Genomic DNA, 19118 nt, shown 5'->3' with positions numbered 1-19118 from the left:
TCCCTAAAAACTATCTAACTCTTTTTCTCTCTTTCCTCTTTTCTCCCTTCAAACAACTCAATATAATCTTAACAAAAAAACAACTCAATATAATCTCGATTATTATTTTAAATATATTTTAATTACTTCAATATTTGTATAAGACCAAAATATTTGATAATTTTGTATAACATAAATATAGAAATTTCCGTGCCCTACAGGCACGGGCAATACCCTAGTAGTTCCACATATTCACCATTTTAGATGCCAAAATATTTGACGCGTTATTAAAAAATGTTCAAGATATCTTGAAGCTCTGAGTCATGATTAACACTAAAGCCTTTATATGTTTATTAACTTTGAACATTCTTTATAAGTTAACTCAGACTAATTTGGATTGCACGAGACTACATCCTACAGTTGTTTTCTTGATGAGATTATAAAAGAAAAACGTTTGTATTTATATATGAACATTGTGACATGCAAGAAACAAATATAAAGACCTATGAAATATTAATCGGTAAATAAAACCTAAATGCATACAAGAAGAATTCATTGGTTAAATGTTGAAGACTATTTGAAAAAATGAAGTTTCATAGACTCTCCCGTATACAAGTGTTGGAGGCATCGCCTGCACTCACAAACATCACCTAAAATTTGTCTTTCAAGTGCCTGGCAACAACACTTTTGGGAGGCGCTGTTAAAACTTTCCTTTCGAAATTATCCTGAATTTTTTTTTGGATATCCATTTACCAATTTAACATATTAAAATTAAAATGTATACTTAATTGACAAAATAATGAGAAAATGAGTCAGAAGTCCAAAAACAAGGCCTTAATAGTACTAATAGTCCACTCATCTCCCAAAATGAATCAAAAGCCCAAAATAAATTATAAACCCACATCTAGTCCAAAAACAGATCTTAATGCACTAAACCCCATCTCTATGAAAAAAAATTTACTTCTTCCAACTTTACCCCTCTATATATATATAATTCTGCAGACATTTTTCAGAATTATGGTATGTTATTCAGATAGTTTGTACATTTTGTAGAATGTATGTTCTAATTGTCTAATGATTCACAATATGTACATTTTTCAAAATGTCTAAGGAATGATAATACAATGTAGTTTCTTCAAGATTCTTTTATATTTAACCATTATTATCGATTTCATAAAAAAAAAACCATTATTATCGCATGTATTACATACAATGTATACTTCATTTATATTTTATAATTTATAATTTAACCATTACTGTAACATTGCATAAGTTGAACCTTACATTACTTATCATATTTTTCAAGCATTATTTATGATTCTCCATGCATTTTTCAGAATTATTGTACATTATTCACATAGTTTGTTCAATATATTAGATACAATTATATACTTAAAAATGAATTGTACAAACTACCAGATACAATGTACCAACATTGAATTAGAAATGCATTACATCTAAGATTCATACAATGTCATTTATGCATAGTTTGTAACCTAATTTTTCAGATGCTAAGAACCTAAAACGATAGACTAAATTGGATTACACATTTAAAAATGTATTGTACAAACTGCTGGATGCAATATACAAACTACCAGATGGATTATACAAACTACCAGATGCATTATACAAACTACCAGATGTATCAAATCTGTTGACTGAGGGTATTTTGGGCATCTTAGATAGAGGATTAAACACCTATAGATCTTTATGGGCGGATCTTGGACTGAATTTTTCATAACTTTCAGATTTTCAACCCATGGCCTCAAAAAAAAATTATAAACAATTTTTTGTTTTTAATTGAGGTTTTGATTGGATCCAACTATTGCCACAAATCTATATTAATTAATTAATTTGTCTAAATTATTCTTGAAACCTAAACTTTGTGCCCCTATCTGTACGGACAACTTTAAATTACTAACATACCATTACTTAGTTGTGCCCAATTATTCTAACAAAAACATATTTGGATTAAAAAACAAAGAAAATCAATTTATTATGAAAAAAATATTCCGGGAATATCTTCAGAGAAATGAAAACAATATTTTTTTTACGTGTAATAAACCTTATTGAAGTCAAAGTCAACATGATTATTCAGAAAAAGAGAGAGAGGGTTCCACAAAATATTACTCCCTATTAGATCTACTGATCGGACGGTTGCTATCGAGTAATAGTCATGGGTGAAAATTGCTTCTCTTGACTTCTTCTGTTCCTTGCCACTTTTGATCGAGTCAAAATGAAAGATGAACAATTATTATTGTACATGGAGTTATGTTTACCTACAGACTTGGAACAAGGCATAATACTATCAAGCAAAGAATATTACCATATTATACGTATGAGGTGATTATTATACTAAGATTCACCACATCGTATCTTATAAATGTCACATCAGATGAATTGCGTTGTATTATGTGAATGCGACATAATAGACTTACACATGCTCATCTTATATTCAACCGAGTCTTTCTATTAAACTAGTTCTTTGTATGTGTATATATGTGTACTGGTAGCGGGTGGAGTCAGTATTTTGAAATAATATTGAGTAGTCAAATTTTTCTATGGAGTAAATTTCGCTTATCTATATATATATATATATTAATACAATTGTTGTTTTTGAGCAATATTTTGGCCAATAAATGTTTCGCATGATCTTAACTTTTCAACTCATATAAATGATTTCAAAATTTTACATCCAAGAAGGTAAATATATATATAATGTAAACGGAGACAACAAAGTAATTTTAAACAACATACACTCTGACAACAACTGCCAAGAGGACCAGGATCCCTCCATCTCTTCTGATAATATTTGAATTTGAAATAATTATCTTTTTTCGGATGTAAACATAATACAATTGAAAGCTCGAATATTCAAAATCCATATATGCATATTAGAAATTCTATATTAATTTTTTTTTCTCGGAAAAATCAAATAATTTTTGCAAATCATGAAAATTATAGATACTAATATCAAGTGACAAATCCGAATTCATATTTGTTCATACTTGATCACTTCAATTGTTAAAACTTTGACAACTGGGGAAGGTGAAATTAAGGCAATTCTAGCAGACGTCAAATGGGTAGTGAAAAAAAAGAGAATTGTATTGAATTGACTTGATATCTCTAACTATTATATAAGATCTTTATAAAGAGTTTTACAAGAGAGAAGTTTTAACAATTGCACTATGTGGGATTATATAACTATAACTATTCTAACATTCCCCCTCAAACGAATGACTTTTCCTAATGAAAAATTCATGAGTTTGTTAAATTTGTAGAGTTTGACTTGTTATTCATATGGAGATATCATTGTGAGGTTGCTCGTATATTTGTATCTTGTATTTTGTTGTTGTTGTTGTTGTTTCTTTTCTTTATTTGAAGAAAAGCTTACACCATTGTCAGGTTTTAACAATTACTAACCATTGGTCCGGTTTTGTTTGGAGTTCTTCCTCCCTTGGTTTTAAAAGCCCTCACACATGATGCATACTCTAACATCACCAATGTAACAAATTTTATTCTTTGTTAAACATAAACACTAGCAATCATTGTTCTTGATTTTTCCCAGTTCTATTCTTCTTTATACTCTTTCTCTTATCTCCTCTCCATTTGATCTTATAGAAAATCTAACGGAACAAAGTAACTACCTAACGGAACAAAGGTTTGAGAGTTCTCAACTTGAATATAAGAAATATGGGCAAATCACATACACCATTATCAAGTTTCCTTATTTCATAACTCTAATGGAAAATCAAGTAAGAGATCGAACTTGCTTGCCATGCACGAAGCCCATGAACATGTTTAAAACATAAAAAAACAAACCCTCTTTGAATCAGCATTTCTTTGACGCATTCTATCAAACAATTGTTGTGCATCATTTAGTAAATCAATTTTATTGGTAAAGTTATAAGTCTTGTTGCAAGATAAAACATGAGGCAAGTAACTAGATTTAATCATGAAGTCATGAACTCCCCCCCCCCCCCCTCTTTAATAGCTTTCAAAAAATTTCTTTGATTTGACATCTCAAACAGAGCTTCATTTAATTGACCATTGATGCACATAAGTTTCATGTTTGAATTTAGTTAGACATTGAAGGTTGTTTCGAGAGAATATTGGGTCGTGGAGTATTGAGTTATTTGAAATGCTTGAGATCATTTTAGAGTTTATCTCTTGATTTATTCTACAAATTACTTTTGTTTTGATCTTTCTTCTTCTTGTTAATCTTCATCATTATCAAATACCATTGAGAAAAGTATTGAATAATGACTAGATTTGAATAATATAAAAAATCTACTCTTATTGAAAAAAAAATAGCTAAACTTGAAACAAAAGCTAAATTTCGGCGGACAGTAGCCATTAATGTGACTACCGCCGTCGGCTAAGCGGAAGACTATGATTGACTAACTACTCCCAAGAAAAAAAAAAACTAAGCTTTGATACCATGAAAAAAGAGAATTGTATTAAATTGACTTGATATCCCTAACTATTATATAAGATCTCTTTATAAAGAGTTTTACAAGAGAGAAGTTTTAACAATTGCATTATGTGGGGCTATATAACTATAACTATTCTAACATGTAGTAAATCACAAGATCAAATTCCTTCATATTGAAAGTGATAATCATGCCATTATCGAACATCTCGACAACTCAAAATATCAATTACACTGACAATCCAAGGCTCACGTCTCATGGATCAAGTTATTGCTTCCTCAATTCCAAGCTACAACCTTCTCGCATATTTATCGCAAAGACAATGATTTCGCTACATTACGCTGACTCTGTAGCTAAATAGACAAGAACCAATAAATACAATATATAGTAATTGGGAGGTTGTTCCTACATCTATTAGACACAAATATAGTCTTTAACAAAAAAAGAAATTAGACACAAATATGGTAATGACTTTTTAGTTTATTAATCTTTTTTCTTTAAAAAAAAATGGATACGCATCAAAAAACCAGTATAAAAAATTATACGTATCAGATAAAGCTAGCTATAGATTTACTTATGTCTCCTAGTATGTTTATATTTAGGTTTTGAGTATACCTCTTGATACAAAACCCATTATTTGATTTTCAACACGAAGTTGGTACATCTAAGACATGTTTTTATCTTTTTTGAATATTGATTACAATCATTACAAAAGTATTGATACATCGATACGATGTGATAACTACGATAACTGTTGAAAAATTTCAACAAAAAAAAAAAAAAAAAAAAACTGTTGAAAAATTACTGACGTAAAGACCGATGAAATTAAATAGCCTAAAGTTTGACGAATTAAATAGCCTAAATGCCACAAAAATTATTTTATTTATATCCAAGTTAAATATTTCTGGCTTTGCACTTCCGTGAAATCGATCCTAAGACTTCCGCATTGCGAAATACATGCACTTACAAACTCGGCTAGTAGTTGGTGACACTGGGTTTTATTTGTACATGTAGAAATTTGGTCCCTATATCACAATTATGGCATGTGCCATGCTCATTAATGTGTCATTAAACCTAACCAGACGACTTCAACTGACGTACCTGAAGGCAAAAAAGATCAATTGAGCTGACGTGTCAAAATTAAAACCGTCAAAATAAATCATGCCAAGATCGTGTAAAGATTCTCACACTTGATGTTTTCACATTTGTAAACCAGACATACAATTGTACAAATTTGGTCCCACTTAACTTAAGTGGCAAAACTGTAATAGTCACTAAATCAATGGTCAAATATTTATCTTAAAATATGAATAAAAACCCCGAAAATTTCTGCCGGGTTTACTCGGGCCAACACGACTGCCTGCTACAAAGTGGACAGTGAAAGAGACGGCAGTAACGGGAACAGTAACGGTGTTTTAAAACGTAACAGGATAACGTTACCGTTTCCAATTAAACAATTACGAATCTCGATAATACAGTTATCTAGGTAAATCGTACGGTTTAAATTCAATATCTTATCATTCTCTCAAGTATTGAAGACCGAAAGCAAGATTAACTATGGTTAAGACGTTTAACGTTGGTTGAGTTAACGTTAAAGAAAGAGAAAAAAAAAAGTTTTAGAGAGAGAGAGAAAGTAAGGGCGTATTATATGTGACCATAGAAAGCGGTTTTGGGGATTTGGTAACGGCGTTGTTCCTGGTTTTCTGGTGGGGAGATAGAAAGAAAGTTGAGTTTTTAGAGAGAGAAAGTTGAGTTTTTAGAGAGAAGTTGGAAGATAAAGTGGTTTTAAGAGGTTGAATGGTGGTATTGAAGCAGAAAGATAAGTAGATAAGTGGATTTGTAACCGTAGAAGAGAAGACAAGAAGTTATTGTTTTATTTTTGTCTTTGATCGGGATCGTAACGGAGAGAGAGTTTTTGATAAAGTTTGAGATAGAAGGTGGAAAGAGTTGGAAGCTTTATTAAATCAGAAAAAAACTGTTTCAGTTTTTTTTGATGATTTAAGTTTGGTTTTAATGTATAAAATGAGGTGAATTAGGGAAAACGTATGAGTATAAGAATGATATTTGAAGTTTGATTAGAGTGATTTTGAAGCTTTTGTTAATGGCTTGTTTAGATAATCATAATTTCAGAGGTTCATCAATTTCTCATCAGAATTTCTCTGATACAAAGATTGATTCAGGTAAACAGACTACTCTTGATTTCACTCTATTCTGTTCTTTTAGTAGGGTTTCAAAGAGATCAACATAAGTCATTTCATGATAATACCTAATTAAACTCTAGGGCTCAACAGCTCAAGTAATATAGTAACATCTTAGCTAGAAAATGATTCAAGGTCGTTGATGGATTTTGTAGGTGAAGATCTGTATACTGAGCTATGGAAAGCTTGTGCTGGTCCTCTGGTAGATATTCCTCAGATAGAGGAAAGAGTCTATTACTTTCCTCAGGGTCATATGGAGCAAGTAAATTTTCAGTCATTTTTCTTGTTTGATCATCTTCCTTATAGATAGATCAGTTCAATTTTTTAACTGAAATTGTTCTTTTGATTTTGTAGTTAGAAGCTTCAATGAACCAGGAATTAGATCAGAAAATTCCTTTGTTTAATCTTCCTTCGAAGATACTTTGTCGAGTTATCAACACTCACTTACTGGTATGATTTCTCATTAATTTCAGTTTCTTTGATTTCTTTCTTTCTTTCTTAATAGAGGAGGTTAATTTTTGTTTGTTTTGTTTTGTTTTGTTTTGTGAAGGCTGAGCAAGAAACTGATGAGGTTTATGCACAAATTACTTTAATGCCTCTAGATGATGTAAGGGATTCCCTCTACTCATTAAAAATTTTCACACTCAAGACAGTAATAACAAATTTTGACCTTTTTTTTTTCTAAAACTTTGCTTCTTGTTTTAATTCTATAGCAAAGTGAGCCACTTAGTCCAGATGCATCTCAACCTGAAACTCCAAAACCCATTGTTCACTCATTTTGCAAAATTTTAACTGCTTCTGATACGAGCACTCATGGTGGATTCTCTGTTCTTCGTAAACATGCGAATGAATGCCTACCCGCTTTGGTAATTTCATTTCCCCAGCTCTCCTTCAAATTGATCGCAGTTTTCGTCTGGTTTTTATGTGTTTTTCTCCTTTCAGGACATGAGCCAAGCAACCCCAACGCAAGAGTTGGCTGCTAAAGATCTTCATGGATATGAGTGGCGATTTAAGCATATATTCAGAGGTGACCGTTCCTTCCGATCTGATTTTTTTTCGTCTAGAAACTATAATCTAATATCGTTATTGGAACTGGTTGTTGGGAGCAGAGAAATTATTACTGTAACCACTTGTGCTGATTCTGAGCCTTGATAATCGACCTAGAAATACCCATGTCGTTTAGGTTTTTGAAATTTTGTTCGTGTAAGAGATGATAAATCGAAGGATTGACCTGATGCTTGTTCGGGTCCAAACAATTAGTGTTGTTACGGATTATGCTCTTCTAGGCCTTGATATCCGATGGATCCAGATTCCAGAAAGAGAATTAACCTTGACATACTGAAATCAGATCTGACAATAAGGAACATTACTTTTCTAATAGCTTCAGGCTCCTGCTAAATCGAACTATACCTATTGGAGTTCTTTTATAAAACCAAATCTAATTGTACTGTGTAAGTGCTTGGATGTATGATGGGTTTGGTACTTGTTGTAGTGAGCTGACCATAAGACCATTTATATGTGAATTAGATGCCCTCTATTCACCTTCATTTTGTTTTTATGGCAGAAAAGTTCATTAGTTTTCCAATAAAATTTTGCAGGTCAGCCTCGGAGACATTTACTTACGACGGGTTGGAGTACATTTGTTACATCCAAGAGATTGGTAGCAGGAGATGCCTTCGTCTTCTTAAGGTTTGGAATCTCTGAGCTCTATAGGTTGTTCTTTTCAAATTTCACTTAAATTATGCTTGTGAACTTGTAATTTACAAGAGATTGTTATGCAGGGGAGAGAGTGGAGAACTGCGTGTAGGAGTTAGGCGTCTTGCTCGTCAACAAAGCAGCATGCCAGCATCTGTAATATCTAGTCAGAGCATGCATCTCGGAGTTCTTGCTACAGCAGCTCATGCTGTAACAACCAAAACTAGATTCATTGTTTACTATAAACCGAGGTTTGTAATGTTCTTTCTCCATGAATTAGTGTAACAAGATGGTCGATATGGAAGTAATCGATCAGGTTCCTTGTATTCATTTGAAGTCGCATGTTTTGTCAGGACGAGTCAATTCATAGTCAGCTTGAACAAGTATTTGGAGGCTGTTAAGAATGCATTTTCTGTGGGGATGAGGTTCAAGATGAGATTTGAAGGGGAAGAATCTCCTGAAAGAAGGTTCGTAGTGTTGTTAGACTTGTTAAAACCATGTATTCTTGGTGACTTGTCCTTCTAGATGGACAATATTTTGAACGTTATATTTTGTCATCTGATCAGGTTTACGGGCACAATAGTTGGGGTTGGTGACATTTCCTCCCAGTGGGAGGAGTCTAGATGGAGATCATTGAAGGTTGATATCTTTCATAGCATTTTAACTCTCTCTCTCTCTCTCTGTCTCTCTCTGTCTTATGTAGCCTGACTTGCTTTTCTGGGTATTTTCTGTTCAGGTTCAATGGGATGAAACAGCTCCAATTCAAAGACCAGATCGAGTTTCTCCATGGGAAATTGAGCAGTTTGTTCCTACTGCACCTCCTTCAGGCTTGATTCAGCCAGCAGTAGTAAAGCACAAAAGGCCACGGACGTCTAATGATCTCCCAGCGCATGGTAATACTGTAGTAGGGATCTTAGTTTTATTTATTTGTGAGCCACATGTTTCATCATTAATTGTGCTTTTTTTGTCCCTTTCTTTCAATTAGATATTACTATCAGTTCCATGGGTTCACAGTTTTGGTATCCTGGATCCACCCAGTCACATGATACAACTACTTTGAGTGGTCCAGATTTTCAGAGTGAGAGCCAAGTTCTCTGGCATCCTAATCAGGTCGACATGAAGGGAAGTGTCAACAACACCAACAGTTACATTCCAAAAGGGCTATGGCCTTCTTCCTCAATTGTGAACGCTTCCTTGAATTTGTTTCAAGATACAGGAAAAGATGGTATTTCTACATGGCCAGTTAATTCCGGTTACTCAACGCCAGATCACTTATCAAAGCCCAACAATGTACTTATGCAAGAAATGGTGGAAAAGGTGAAGAAACCTGAAACGCCTAGTGGTTGTCGATTGTTTGGGATAGAGTTGACGAGTCATTCAAATACCCAGATTTCTTCTGAAAATGTTACCCCAAATCCTATCGGTGTCTCCACTGCCACCTCTGATGGCGCTCCCCCGGTTACTGTATCTGGAGGGGATTCCGAACAACTCTCAATCGTGTCAAAGAGTTTGAAAGAAATAAAGCAGGATCTAGTACAGAGCTCACCGAAGGAGATACAGAGTAAAAGCTACTTTGCTACTTCTACAACTATTACAAGAAGTCGAACTAAGGTATGACAAGCATATGAGATGTTTTCTTTACACAATAAAAACATGATTGCTACTTATTCTAGTCAGTTGAGGGGATCAGAATCAAAATCTTTTATCTATCTAACACGGGCACTGATACATGTACCACCCAAATTTATAAGAATTATGCAACAAGTATTCGAGTATATCTGATATGACGTATGATTATCCACACATTAAAAAGAATGTTCTGTAAATTACCATTAGACTGGTTTTTAAAGTACGTTTCATATGTTAAACCCGAAGAATAACCCAACATTTGTATGTTTGAAAGGTACACATGCAAGGAATTGCGGTTGGTCGTGCTGTGGACTTAACTAACTTAGAGGGATATGATGATCTGATAAACGAATTAGAAGAGATGTTTGAAATTAAAGGAGAGCTATGCCCACGAAATAAATGGGAAGTTGCCTTCACCGACGATGATGGGGATATGATGCGAGTTGGAGATGATCCGTGGCCGTAAATATCTCTCTACATTGTACACTTTTTTTTTCTTTGCTGTCTTTGTAGTTTGATCTTAATTTCTTCCACCTTGGGTATATTGTTTGTTGCAGAGATTTCTGCAAGATAGTCAAGAAGATCTTCATCTATTCAAGCCAAGATATGAAGAAGATGAATCTAGGAAACAAGCTTCCTCTTCTGGATTCTGAAAGAAATACTGTAAGTCTAGATTCAGATCTTAAAACTGAACAAACATGAAAAAAGTGGATTAAAATCCTTTCCACTTCTGATTTTGAGGTCTAACCATGAAAAAAAATATCTGGTAAAGTTTGGGTCAGCTCAGTTTTTATAGAGCTTAATATATTAGGTAGATTGTGTTGGAAAAGAAGAATAGTTCGGGTTGTATTTGGAAATGTCCATATTATTGGTTCCGGTTCGGAGATTCTGTTCTTTCTTATGGAAAAAAAAACTTATGTAAATATTGTGTGGTTTTTGGACTTAATAGTGTTGAGTAATCTGCTTAACTATTGAACTTTATCTATGTGCAAGTGTTAATTCTCATTATCATTAGTCTATTCGATTGTAACTTCTTTGCCATGGTAATTTACAAACGATACGCCATGGTAATTTACAAACGATACCAAATTTAGGTCGACTCTTTTATGCAAGTCTAATTTTCGTTGACATGCAATGTCTTATATAGTATAAGGTCATGCAAATTGATTTTAGCCTCTTCTGTAAATTAGTATGTGTTGGATCTTGCAGATTTTCTCATTCAGCTAATGCTCTCGACTAATACGTAGCTAGTTTATATGAATTTAACAACGTACTTCGATATTTGTTTTTTACAACTTGTTTTTGGTTTAAGTCAGCCATTTGAACGACTTAGGTGTATAGAAACCCGACGACCATTGAGCCGGAAGAACAAGAAACTCTATAGAATGGTATGGGACCTAGGTTACGATTTGATTTGTTTGAAGGGGGAGTTTAAGATGTAGTTGGGTTAGTGGGGGTATGAAAATTAAATAGTATTTGTTTCTTGGTTGTGGACTTGTGGGTGGTAGTTATGGAGCAAAATAACTTTGTGGTTGTAAAGAAAACCTAGGCAGCTTTAGTTAGTGTAGGTCCAGTCGTCTGTGGTCTCAATTTGCTTTGGTAACCCTAAAGTCTGAAATTAATTAAATAATGGGTGCGCGTGAAAGAAAATTAAAATAAAAAAGGTAATTTGTCTGCTTTCCTGGGCAACAAGAAAAAAGTATATAGTTCAACAAAAAAAAAAAAAACAAGAAAAAAGTATATAACAAAGTTGTCAGACTAGGGAGCACAAGTAGTTTTCGAAGATTTCAACAAAAAAAAAAAAAGTAGTTTTCGAAGAGATCTGGTCATATAAGATTACGAAGATGAATTTCTTAGTACTCGTTTGAAAGTGACATAAGTGAAAGAAAGATTATAGTGGGTTTGAATTTCTTTTGGTCGACATGCGTTCAGCTTCTCATATGTAAGTGTCAATACAACTTATAAATTGTGCCTATTGTGGGGCTCCTATTTTTTGTACGGTGTAGAATATTAATTTTACATTTTAGCTATGCAATTATTGATTACAAATTGAAAATTTGAATTTCAAATTTGGTTCAATTTTCGAAATAGAGTAATCCGATGGAAATATTCTAGTGAAACCACAAAGGAATTATAGCTGAAAAACTGTTTGCTCGTCTTGGTCAAATTATCAGATTCATACAAAATTAAAGAGATATATCTTGTACTAACTCTGTGGAAAATCGAACCTCGCAACATAGATGGGTGTAATTGTTCTTTTCTTTCTTTTTTTCCTAAAACTTGATCTATATCTTTAACAATCTTATGAATTTGTTTTTACGGTTCATCTGGCTTGTTATTTCTTTGTTAGTTGTATGTGTTTGAATTTGAATAAAAAATGCGTTGAATTATGAATCTGTTTGTCAATCGTTTGTTTCTACAACTTGCTTGGCTTTTTCATTATAAGACTGTCTTACTGTCTTAGGAACCCATTAAGTTAAATTAAAAAAGTTTGGAGAATAACCAAAATAATAATAATATTAGAAAGAAAAATATTACTCCATGTTTTATAAAGCAAAGTAGCATCAACTTTGTCTTAAAAAAATAAACAAAAGGGGTGTCGTTGGGAACGTCGACCAACTAGTTAAGAGGGAGGCTCCCAACCTCCTCTCGAGGAGCCCAACTCTCTCTCTTGCGACGACCTAGCTGGAGGCTGGGGCTCCCAAGTACTCGAATTTGGGAGTCCAACCCCAATTATTGATTTTGCTCCAACTCTCGTGTTTCTCTTTTCTCTAGCTCTTTGGGTTTCTACTTTCTAGTTCAGTTACCAAGTGAAACTTTATGGGGTTTCGCTTGAAAGTGTAAAGAAAGAGAGGGAGAGTGAAACTTTGTCCAAAGGTTCAAATTATACCTCTCAAACTCATCTGCAAATGTTTTACGATGACCAAGGTTACACCTTTCAAACTTATCGCAAATGATTGAGATCACGCCTCCAAAACTTATTTATAAACTCTCTTCAATAGGTAAAGTTACATCTCCCAGGCTTATCTTCGAAAGCTGATATTACATATCTGATAGAAATGTCTGTACCCGACTGACAATTGGGGGTTATGAATGGGATGAAACCATTTCTTTAAATTTTCTGAACCCAAGTCTTCAGATGGAACTGAAAACATGGGGGACCATACAACTACATAAATTGGACCATTGAAATATATAAGATTCCCCTCTTTACTTCCTCATTTCCAAGTCTTTCACTACTCCCAATCTCCGATCATAATAGGAGAGATCAGGACCTGTCACATTCAAGCCACTTTCTATTGACAGCCATTTTTGGGACATTCAAAATAGTCTCTAGAGACTAGAGAGTAAAGGTTTTGATTAATTAGATTTGAGTTAGACAAATCTTGTTTTGAATCTAAAAATCCATTTGTTTCGTTTTTATTTCTCAATTGTTCATATCTGACCACTATCCATCACATCCAATCACCACCACCGCTGGAACCCCCTTTTGTCTGGGACGAGAGGGACTCCGAGCAAGATTTCCAGTGAAAGTTTCAGGCCTCAATTAAGTGTTTCGTGCTCAGCTGACCACAAGATTTTCGTGGCTAGTTGGTCACGAAACCCTCCTTGAAAGTTTCAGGCCCTCGATCAAGGGTTTCGTGCTCAACAGACCACGAGATTTTGGTGGCTAGTCGGCCGTGAAACCCTCGACGAAAGGTTATAGAGCCCTCTACCAAGGGTCTAAAGCAGAAGAGGAAGGGGATTTTCCTTCGTCTTAGTAGTAGTCTGCAACGATGAAGACGAAGGTGCGTACCCCTTCATCCCCAAGAGGTCTCATTTGTTGGTTTATTTAGAGAGGAAGAGGAAGAGAAAGAGGGACAGAAAGTGACAATGTGGCGGTAAGTGGTGGCCAGAAGCCGTGGTGATTGAGGCGAAGATGAAGATTAAGGCGCAAAATACAATCAAATGAAATTTTGAACTGATAGTCGGGATATTTAATTTTGATTGTCTTTATTAACAGAAGACTATTTTGGATGCTCCAAAGCCTCATCCCTTTCTATTTGTGTGTAACTTTAACTAGTGAGTGGGACAAAAGACAATTTGGTGGGTCTATTTTGTAGTCAGAGGTACGAAAACATAAATCTTTCTTAGGTGCATTCTAACTGTTCGATTGCACAATATATAAGCATCCAAAGCGAGCGGATCCAAGTGCTTGTAAGAAGACAAATCTATATATGTACAAAGCCAGTACAGTAGTAGAGTGCTTGTAAGAAGACAAATCTATATATGTACAAAGCCAGTACAGTAGTAGAGTACAGACCCGTTGGTAAGAAACCACATTTTTTTATCATCACGAATGGTAAAGCCGCGCGAAAGATATAAAAGTAGACCTTTCTGAAAGGTGATGCGCTAAGACGCCACATTTAAACACACATTGACATGCCTACTTCATGTTATAAAAAGAAATACTCTCCATCAATTCATATTAGATACTCTAACACTGTCTAATGCATACACGAATTTCCTTTCGCTATGTTCTTATCATGCAATAACATATTAATACAAATCGAAAAAGCATAAATTAGATTTCACAATTTGCAGATCCAATTAATGAGAAAGAGAATAAGTAATGGGGTTTTGAGGTACCTCGAAGATGTAACTTTACCCACAAGGAGTAAGCTTCTTATTTCCTGCACCGCGAGGATTTTCGTCTTTCCAATCATCCCATGCTCTTGCTTTCTGTTGAGAAGCTTCATCATCAGCATCATCTTCTTCGTCATCCTCATTACTGGGTCCCGGCTTTCGCCTCTCTGTGTGCCACGATGAACTAGCTTCCTCAACTAGCTTCAAATTCATCTCTTGCCACTTATTCATCATATCCATTTCCGTTAGCCCAGCTTCTTCTATGCTCATGGTTGGTAACCTGTTATTTTGTTCATGAAATAAGTTGACCAAAACATAAAAAGTCTGGATACTAAGATAGCAGGATTCAACCCAAAGATTAGATGTTTAATATTAAGTAATTTTTTCTGCCATATTTGAGCTAATTTCAGGATTATAGCTGAAAATCACTTCTTCTAAAGATTTAACCCAAATGCTACTGATGTTTTTCATACATGATTTTGTATTTACTTGTTTTCAAATGACATGAATAGGCATCAAGATCCCAAACAAAAACCACCTTGTATGTTAAAGATGGTAGCTCTATAGTTGGGCTCGTTAATAAAAAGTTCGGAAAATTCGGGTGAGTTTCTCTCTTCTCTTTTTATCCATTCTTTCTTTACCTCACTTTCTTGTATTTTACGTATGGAACTGTTGGATAGAAAAAAACGTTGTATTGTGTGTTACTGTGTATATAATTATGTAAGAAGAATGCTTAGGTTGGTACTCGTACCGATGACCAGGCTGGAAGACTTGTGCTGCCATTCTTTCTCTCTCACTGGTTATTCGTCCACCAATGAGACTCTGCGGTCCAAATATAAGCGGCTGATGTTTATGATCGTGAGCCTGGGAAACATTTGCTCTTCCTTCAACAACATCTTGTGCAAAAGTAGCACACGTGATTGGCTGCGCTGGTTTTGTAAATCGTGCTCGAACTGCAGCGTTTCTATGCCAATCTTCAACTGTTTTGGCGCGCTCATCAAGAATCTCACGAGTAAGTTCCTCGTTTCCCTCCTGAAATGTAACACGATCAATAATTAATTTATGAGGTACACCATAGACAATTAAGCAAATAGTCATTTTTCAACTGACTAATTTTTTAAGGCCGAAATCTATATAACAAATGACATAGGTTTTGGTGCCATGTCATAACTTTGGTTTATAAATCTCGGTCGTCCAATTTCTTTTGTAAATCATGGCCCTTCATTTTAAAGAGACTTTGAAATGATAGATATTTAACCGTCAAAATAACTACCCACTCCCTAAAAACTCTCTAACTCTTTTTCTCTCTTTCCTCTTTTCTCCCTTCAAACAACTCAATATAATCTCGGTTATTATCTTAAATATATTTTTATTACTTCAATATATGTGTAAGACCAAAATATTTGATAATTTTGTATAACATAAATATAGAAATTTCCATGCCCTACAGGCACGGGCTATACCCTAGTGATTACAAAAGAGGTGCTTGAAACACAGTAAATGATAAGAAAATCGTAGGTATACGCTATACTTAAAAACCATGTTTGACGAGTTCTTTAACACGAGGTCTTAACAACGGACCTCTAGCATTTGACTGTTTCAAAAGTTCTGGACTAGCTACTTATCACATAGTATTTAACCATTTGATTAGTCAACTGTCTACCCATTACCGTTGTCAGTAAGCAACTCAATTTCGTACTTTATCAAGTTGTTACTGCCTTCAAACTGACACCAATTTATACAAGATTCGCCACAACCGTATTAAGTAACCAATTAAAGATGCAATCAGGAAATAGTAATCTTGCACAAGATAAATCAGTATATGGATTCCGCCAAACTAATAAGTAACAACGCTATCTCGTTATAATTAACAATTGATAACATTAGTATTTTATTCTAGCGAACTCAAAGTCGAAAAAAGAGGTGAGAACTATTTTCCAGAAAAAACTAATCCGGAACTAGAATTTGTGTACTTATCTTGAGATAGTTATGGAACATATAATATTATGATGTCTAGTAACATCATGTCAAACAAACTAATACCTTTAACTTCTTTTCCTTCACAGCGGAAAGCATTTCTTCCTCTTTCTTGAGCATTTCCAAAAGATCCAAAGCCTGTTTTTGATTCAATCCAAGTTTAGGTATGAAATTCAGAGAGATTATTAGAGAAATACTTCCGTATTACAAAGATACTTCACTATATAGTACTATCGTTGGATAACGAACCTTACAGATAGCCAAAGAGATGGTGGTAAGCCATGCCTGCAGAAAGTTACACGAATTTAAAAAGTCACAAGTAGTTCCCTCAAACAGTAAAAGTAAAGTAAGATCAATATCAAGCAGATGCATTTTAAGTAATAGTTTGTTTCTCATTTACTTCCAAAGGAGCTACTGCGAGATCAAGACACCACTGCGGAGTATGAGTAAAAATAAGATATAGAACATAAATCAGCAAAAGGGGTTATCGTTTGTTAGTTGTTATTCGTATACAAATTGCTAATATCTAGTTGAAACTACCGTTTTGTACACATATCACCCCAAAGTAAGTTAGGTTTCTTTCTCACAGAATAAGATGTAAATATAATTAACCAAATATCATTCTTCATTGGAGAGCATGTATCTGCTGTAGTTCCGCTTATCCCCAAGTCTCTCTCCTTTGAGAATAACAAGCAAGCCTAAGATGTCAGAAGGGTATGCCCGATTGCCCGTGTCCATTACTGTTGCAACAATTTGATTAGGGATTGTTTCTAAAACCATTTGCAATTGTACCATTTAGTACATGCATATACCGGTCCATCCTACTGAATAATGAAATTTCTAAGTACTTTATAAGGACATGGGAAGGGATAAATCATTCTATGTCTTTCACAATTTACACTGCAGTTGCATATAACCCAAATACTGAAGAGTAGCATCTCACCTCACGTTCTTCCTCTCCATCATCATCCAGTGAATCTTCCTCTCCAATCTCTACAGGAGAAGATAATCCTGATGCTTTAAGAGATCTCTTCCTCCTTTCCTTCTGTTCTTTAAGTTCTTGCAACTTTGTTTCTGCAGCTCTCTGACGTCTGAAACGAGCGATCTGAATCAATGACATCAGAATCAAGCACTCTAAGATAAAAAGAGAAAACACCAAAGATCCTCTAGCTTCCACATGTCTTATGCCTGTCAAAGCTAGTTATGGACCTTATGGTGACGCAAATTGATTTTGTCACCAACATCTCCAAAGCCCCACTTGTTAAACCTCTAAATAATTATTCGCGAGCTCTTTTAATAAAATACCTGTAACCCGTCCTAGGTAAATGAAAGAGTAATTTTATGTCATTTTAAACTACAACCAACCTTTTTAGCCCTTCTAGCAGCAGGTGTATCTGACACTTCGTGTGCTGAAATTTCTAATTCTTCTTCGGGAACAAGCTCCATTGCCTCACAGAATGTAATAAATTTCTAGAACATATGCAATAATAGTAAACATAACAATACTTTAGTGAAAATGTACAAGAAATACATGACATGACATCTAGTAAATATCTAACCGAAACAGTAAACGAGAAACAAGACTCACCTTCAATCTTTCTTGAGAAATTTTAATGATTTCTAGTCTATCAGTATGCGAAAGTTTCTCAGTCAATTCCACATGATAAAATGGTACCTTCATGAAAAAAAAAACAAGTATGAGTTTTGTATATAAATCAGCTTGAATACCTCCTACCCAAGTATGGATGATCCAAAGTAACAAACTATAAGGTTCATAAAAGCGTGAGCTTCGAGTTATCGATAAACTTTTCGCCGTTTCGGTTAACAGTGTGTTTTTTATGTGTCAATAACTGTAATTTATGTTAACTAAACATATCAATAAACCTAAAGGGAACAAAATGGAAACTTTCAAAGACATGAAATCCTTACAAGCAAATATTTGAGATTAGCAGTGCTGATATCTTCTTTGGTTTCATTAGCAGAGAATAATCCTAATTTACTTATCATATCTTCACATTTCTCCAAAGCTTCACAACCCTTGTTCAATATTTCCTGTGAAAAATCCCCAAATTAAATTAAATCCAATAAATTCACCTATTTTTGTTCATAATACTAATAACCCAGATTCAGAATTGAATTACCTTATCGAGATCAGATTCAGAATCCATGGAATGAATCTTCCTCGCCTGTTCAAACAAGGCGGGAAGCGTCATATCATCCATCTTCAATTCCCCCATTGATAAACAAATAGTAGTAAAAACCCACAAGCAGAAACCCTAGAATAACCAGAGAATGTAAATGTACATTCAAAATAACTGGAGTTTATGAATGACAAAATCGAATCAAATAGTTCAAACTTGGAGTTCTGGGGAGAAATAGAATGGAGTTCAACTCCCTGGAAAGTAAACTACCCGACCCGACCGACACGACCCGACCCGACCCGACATAAAATGGGTTTTATTTTTCCTAAAATGCTAAATGGCCCACATTTTGGGAGCGGATCACGGACCCAATTGATCAGGTCGTGAGGAGAGAGAAACGACATGGACAATTGGGTCTGCCCATCTTTGGGGCAGTGGTC

At 34.5% G+C, this 19118-nt stretch overlaps 2 protein-coding genes across 2 annotated transcripts; one reads left to right on the top strand and one right to left on the bottom strand.

The window, feature by feature from the left end:
* Nucleotides 1–5648: 5648 nt before the first annotated feature.
* Nucleotides 5649–10915, top strand: LOC147544860 (auxin response factor 9-like). Its single transcript, XM_086635231.1, has 14 exons — nucleotides 5649–6592; nucleotides 6766–6872; nucleotides 6965–7060; nucleotides 7161–7217; nucleotides 7324–7476; nucleotides 7553–7637; nucleotides 8209–8299; nucleotides 8392–8556; nucleotides 8659–8772; nucleotides 8872–8944; nucleotides 9042–9198; nucleotides 9291–9916; nucleotides 10209–10396; nucleotides 10492–10915. The coding sequence occupies exons 1-14, from the start codon at nucleotides 6514–6516 to the stop codon at nucleotides 10634–10636; spliced, it is 2136 nt and encodes a 711-aa protein (XP_086491357.1). The 5' UTR covers nucleotides 5649–6513; the 3' UTR covers nucleotides 10637–10915.
* Nucleotides 10916–14370: 3455 nt separating this feature from the next.
* LOC147544859 (PP2A regulatory subunit TAP46-like) lies at nucleotides 14371–19118 on the bottom strand. The gene is made up of 9 exons (XM_086636161.1): nucleotides 18679–19118; nucleotides 18467–18589; nucleotides 18126–18212; nucleotides 17903–18007; nucleotides 17481–17642; nucleotides 16787–16822; nucleotides 16604–16675; nucleotides 15312–15592; nucleotides 14371–14840 (listed from the first exon to the last, which is right to left on the bottom strand). Exons 1-9 carry the CDS (start codon nucleotides 18772–18774, stop codon nucleotides 14579–14581), a joined length of 1224 nt encoding a protein of 407 aa, XP_086492287.1. The 5' UTR covers nucleotides 18775–19118; the 3' UTR covers nucleotides 14371–14578.

This window comes from Eschscholzia californica, unplaced genomic scaffold (genome assembly GCF_041429995.1).
Source record: "Eschscholzia californica isolate CP2 unplaced genomic scaffold, dmEscCali1.0.p SCAF_4, whole genome shotgun sequence".
NCBI classification, from domain to species: Eukaryota; Viridiplantae; Streptophyta; class Magnoliopsida; order Ranunculales; family Papaveraceae; genus Eschscholzia; species Eschscholzia californica.
This window is presented reverse-complemented; position numbering and strand designations above follow the sequence as displayed.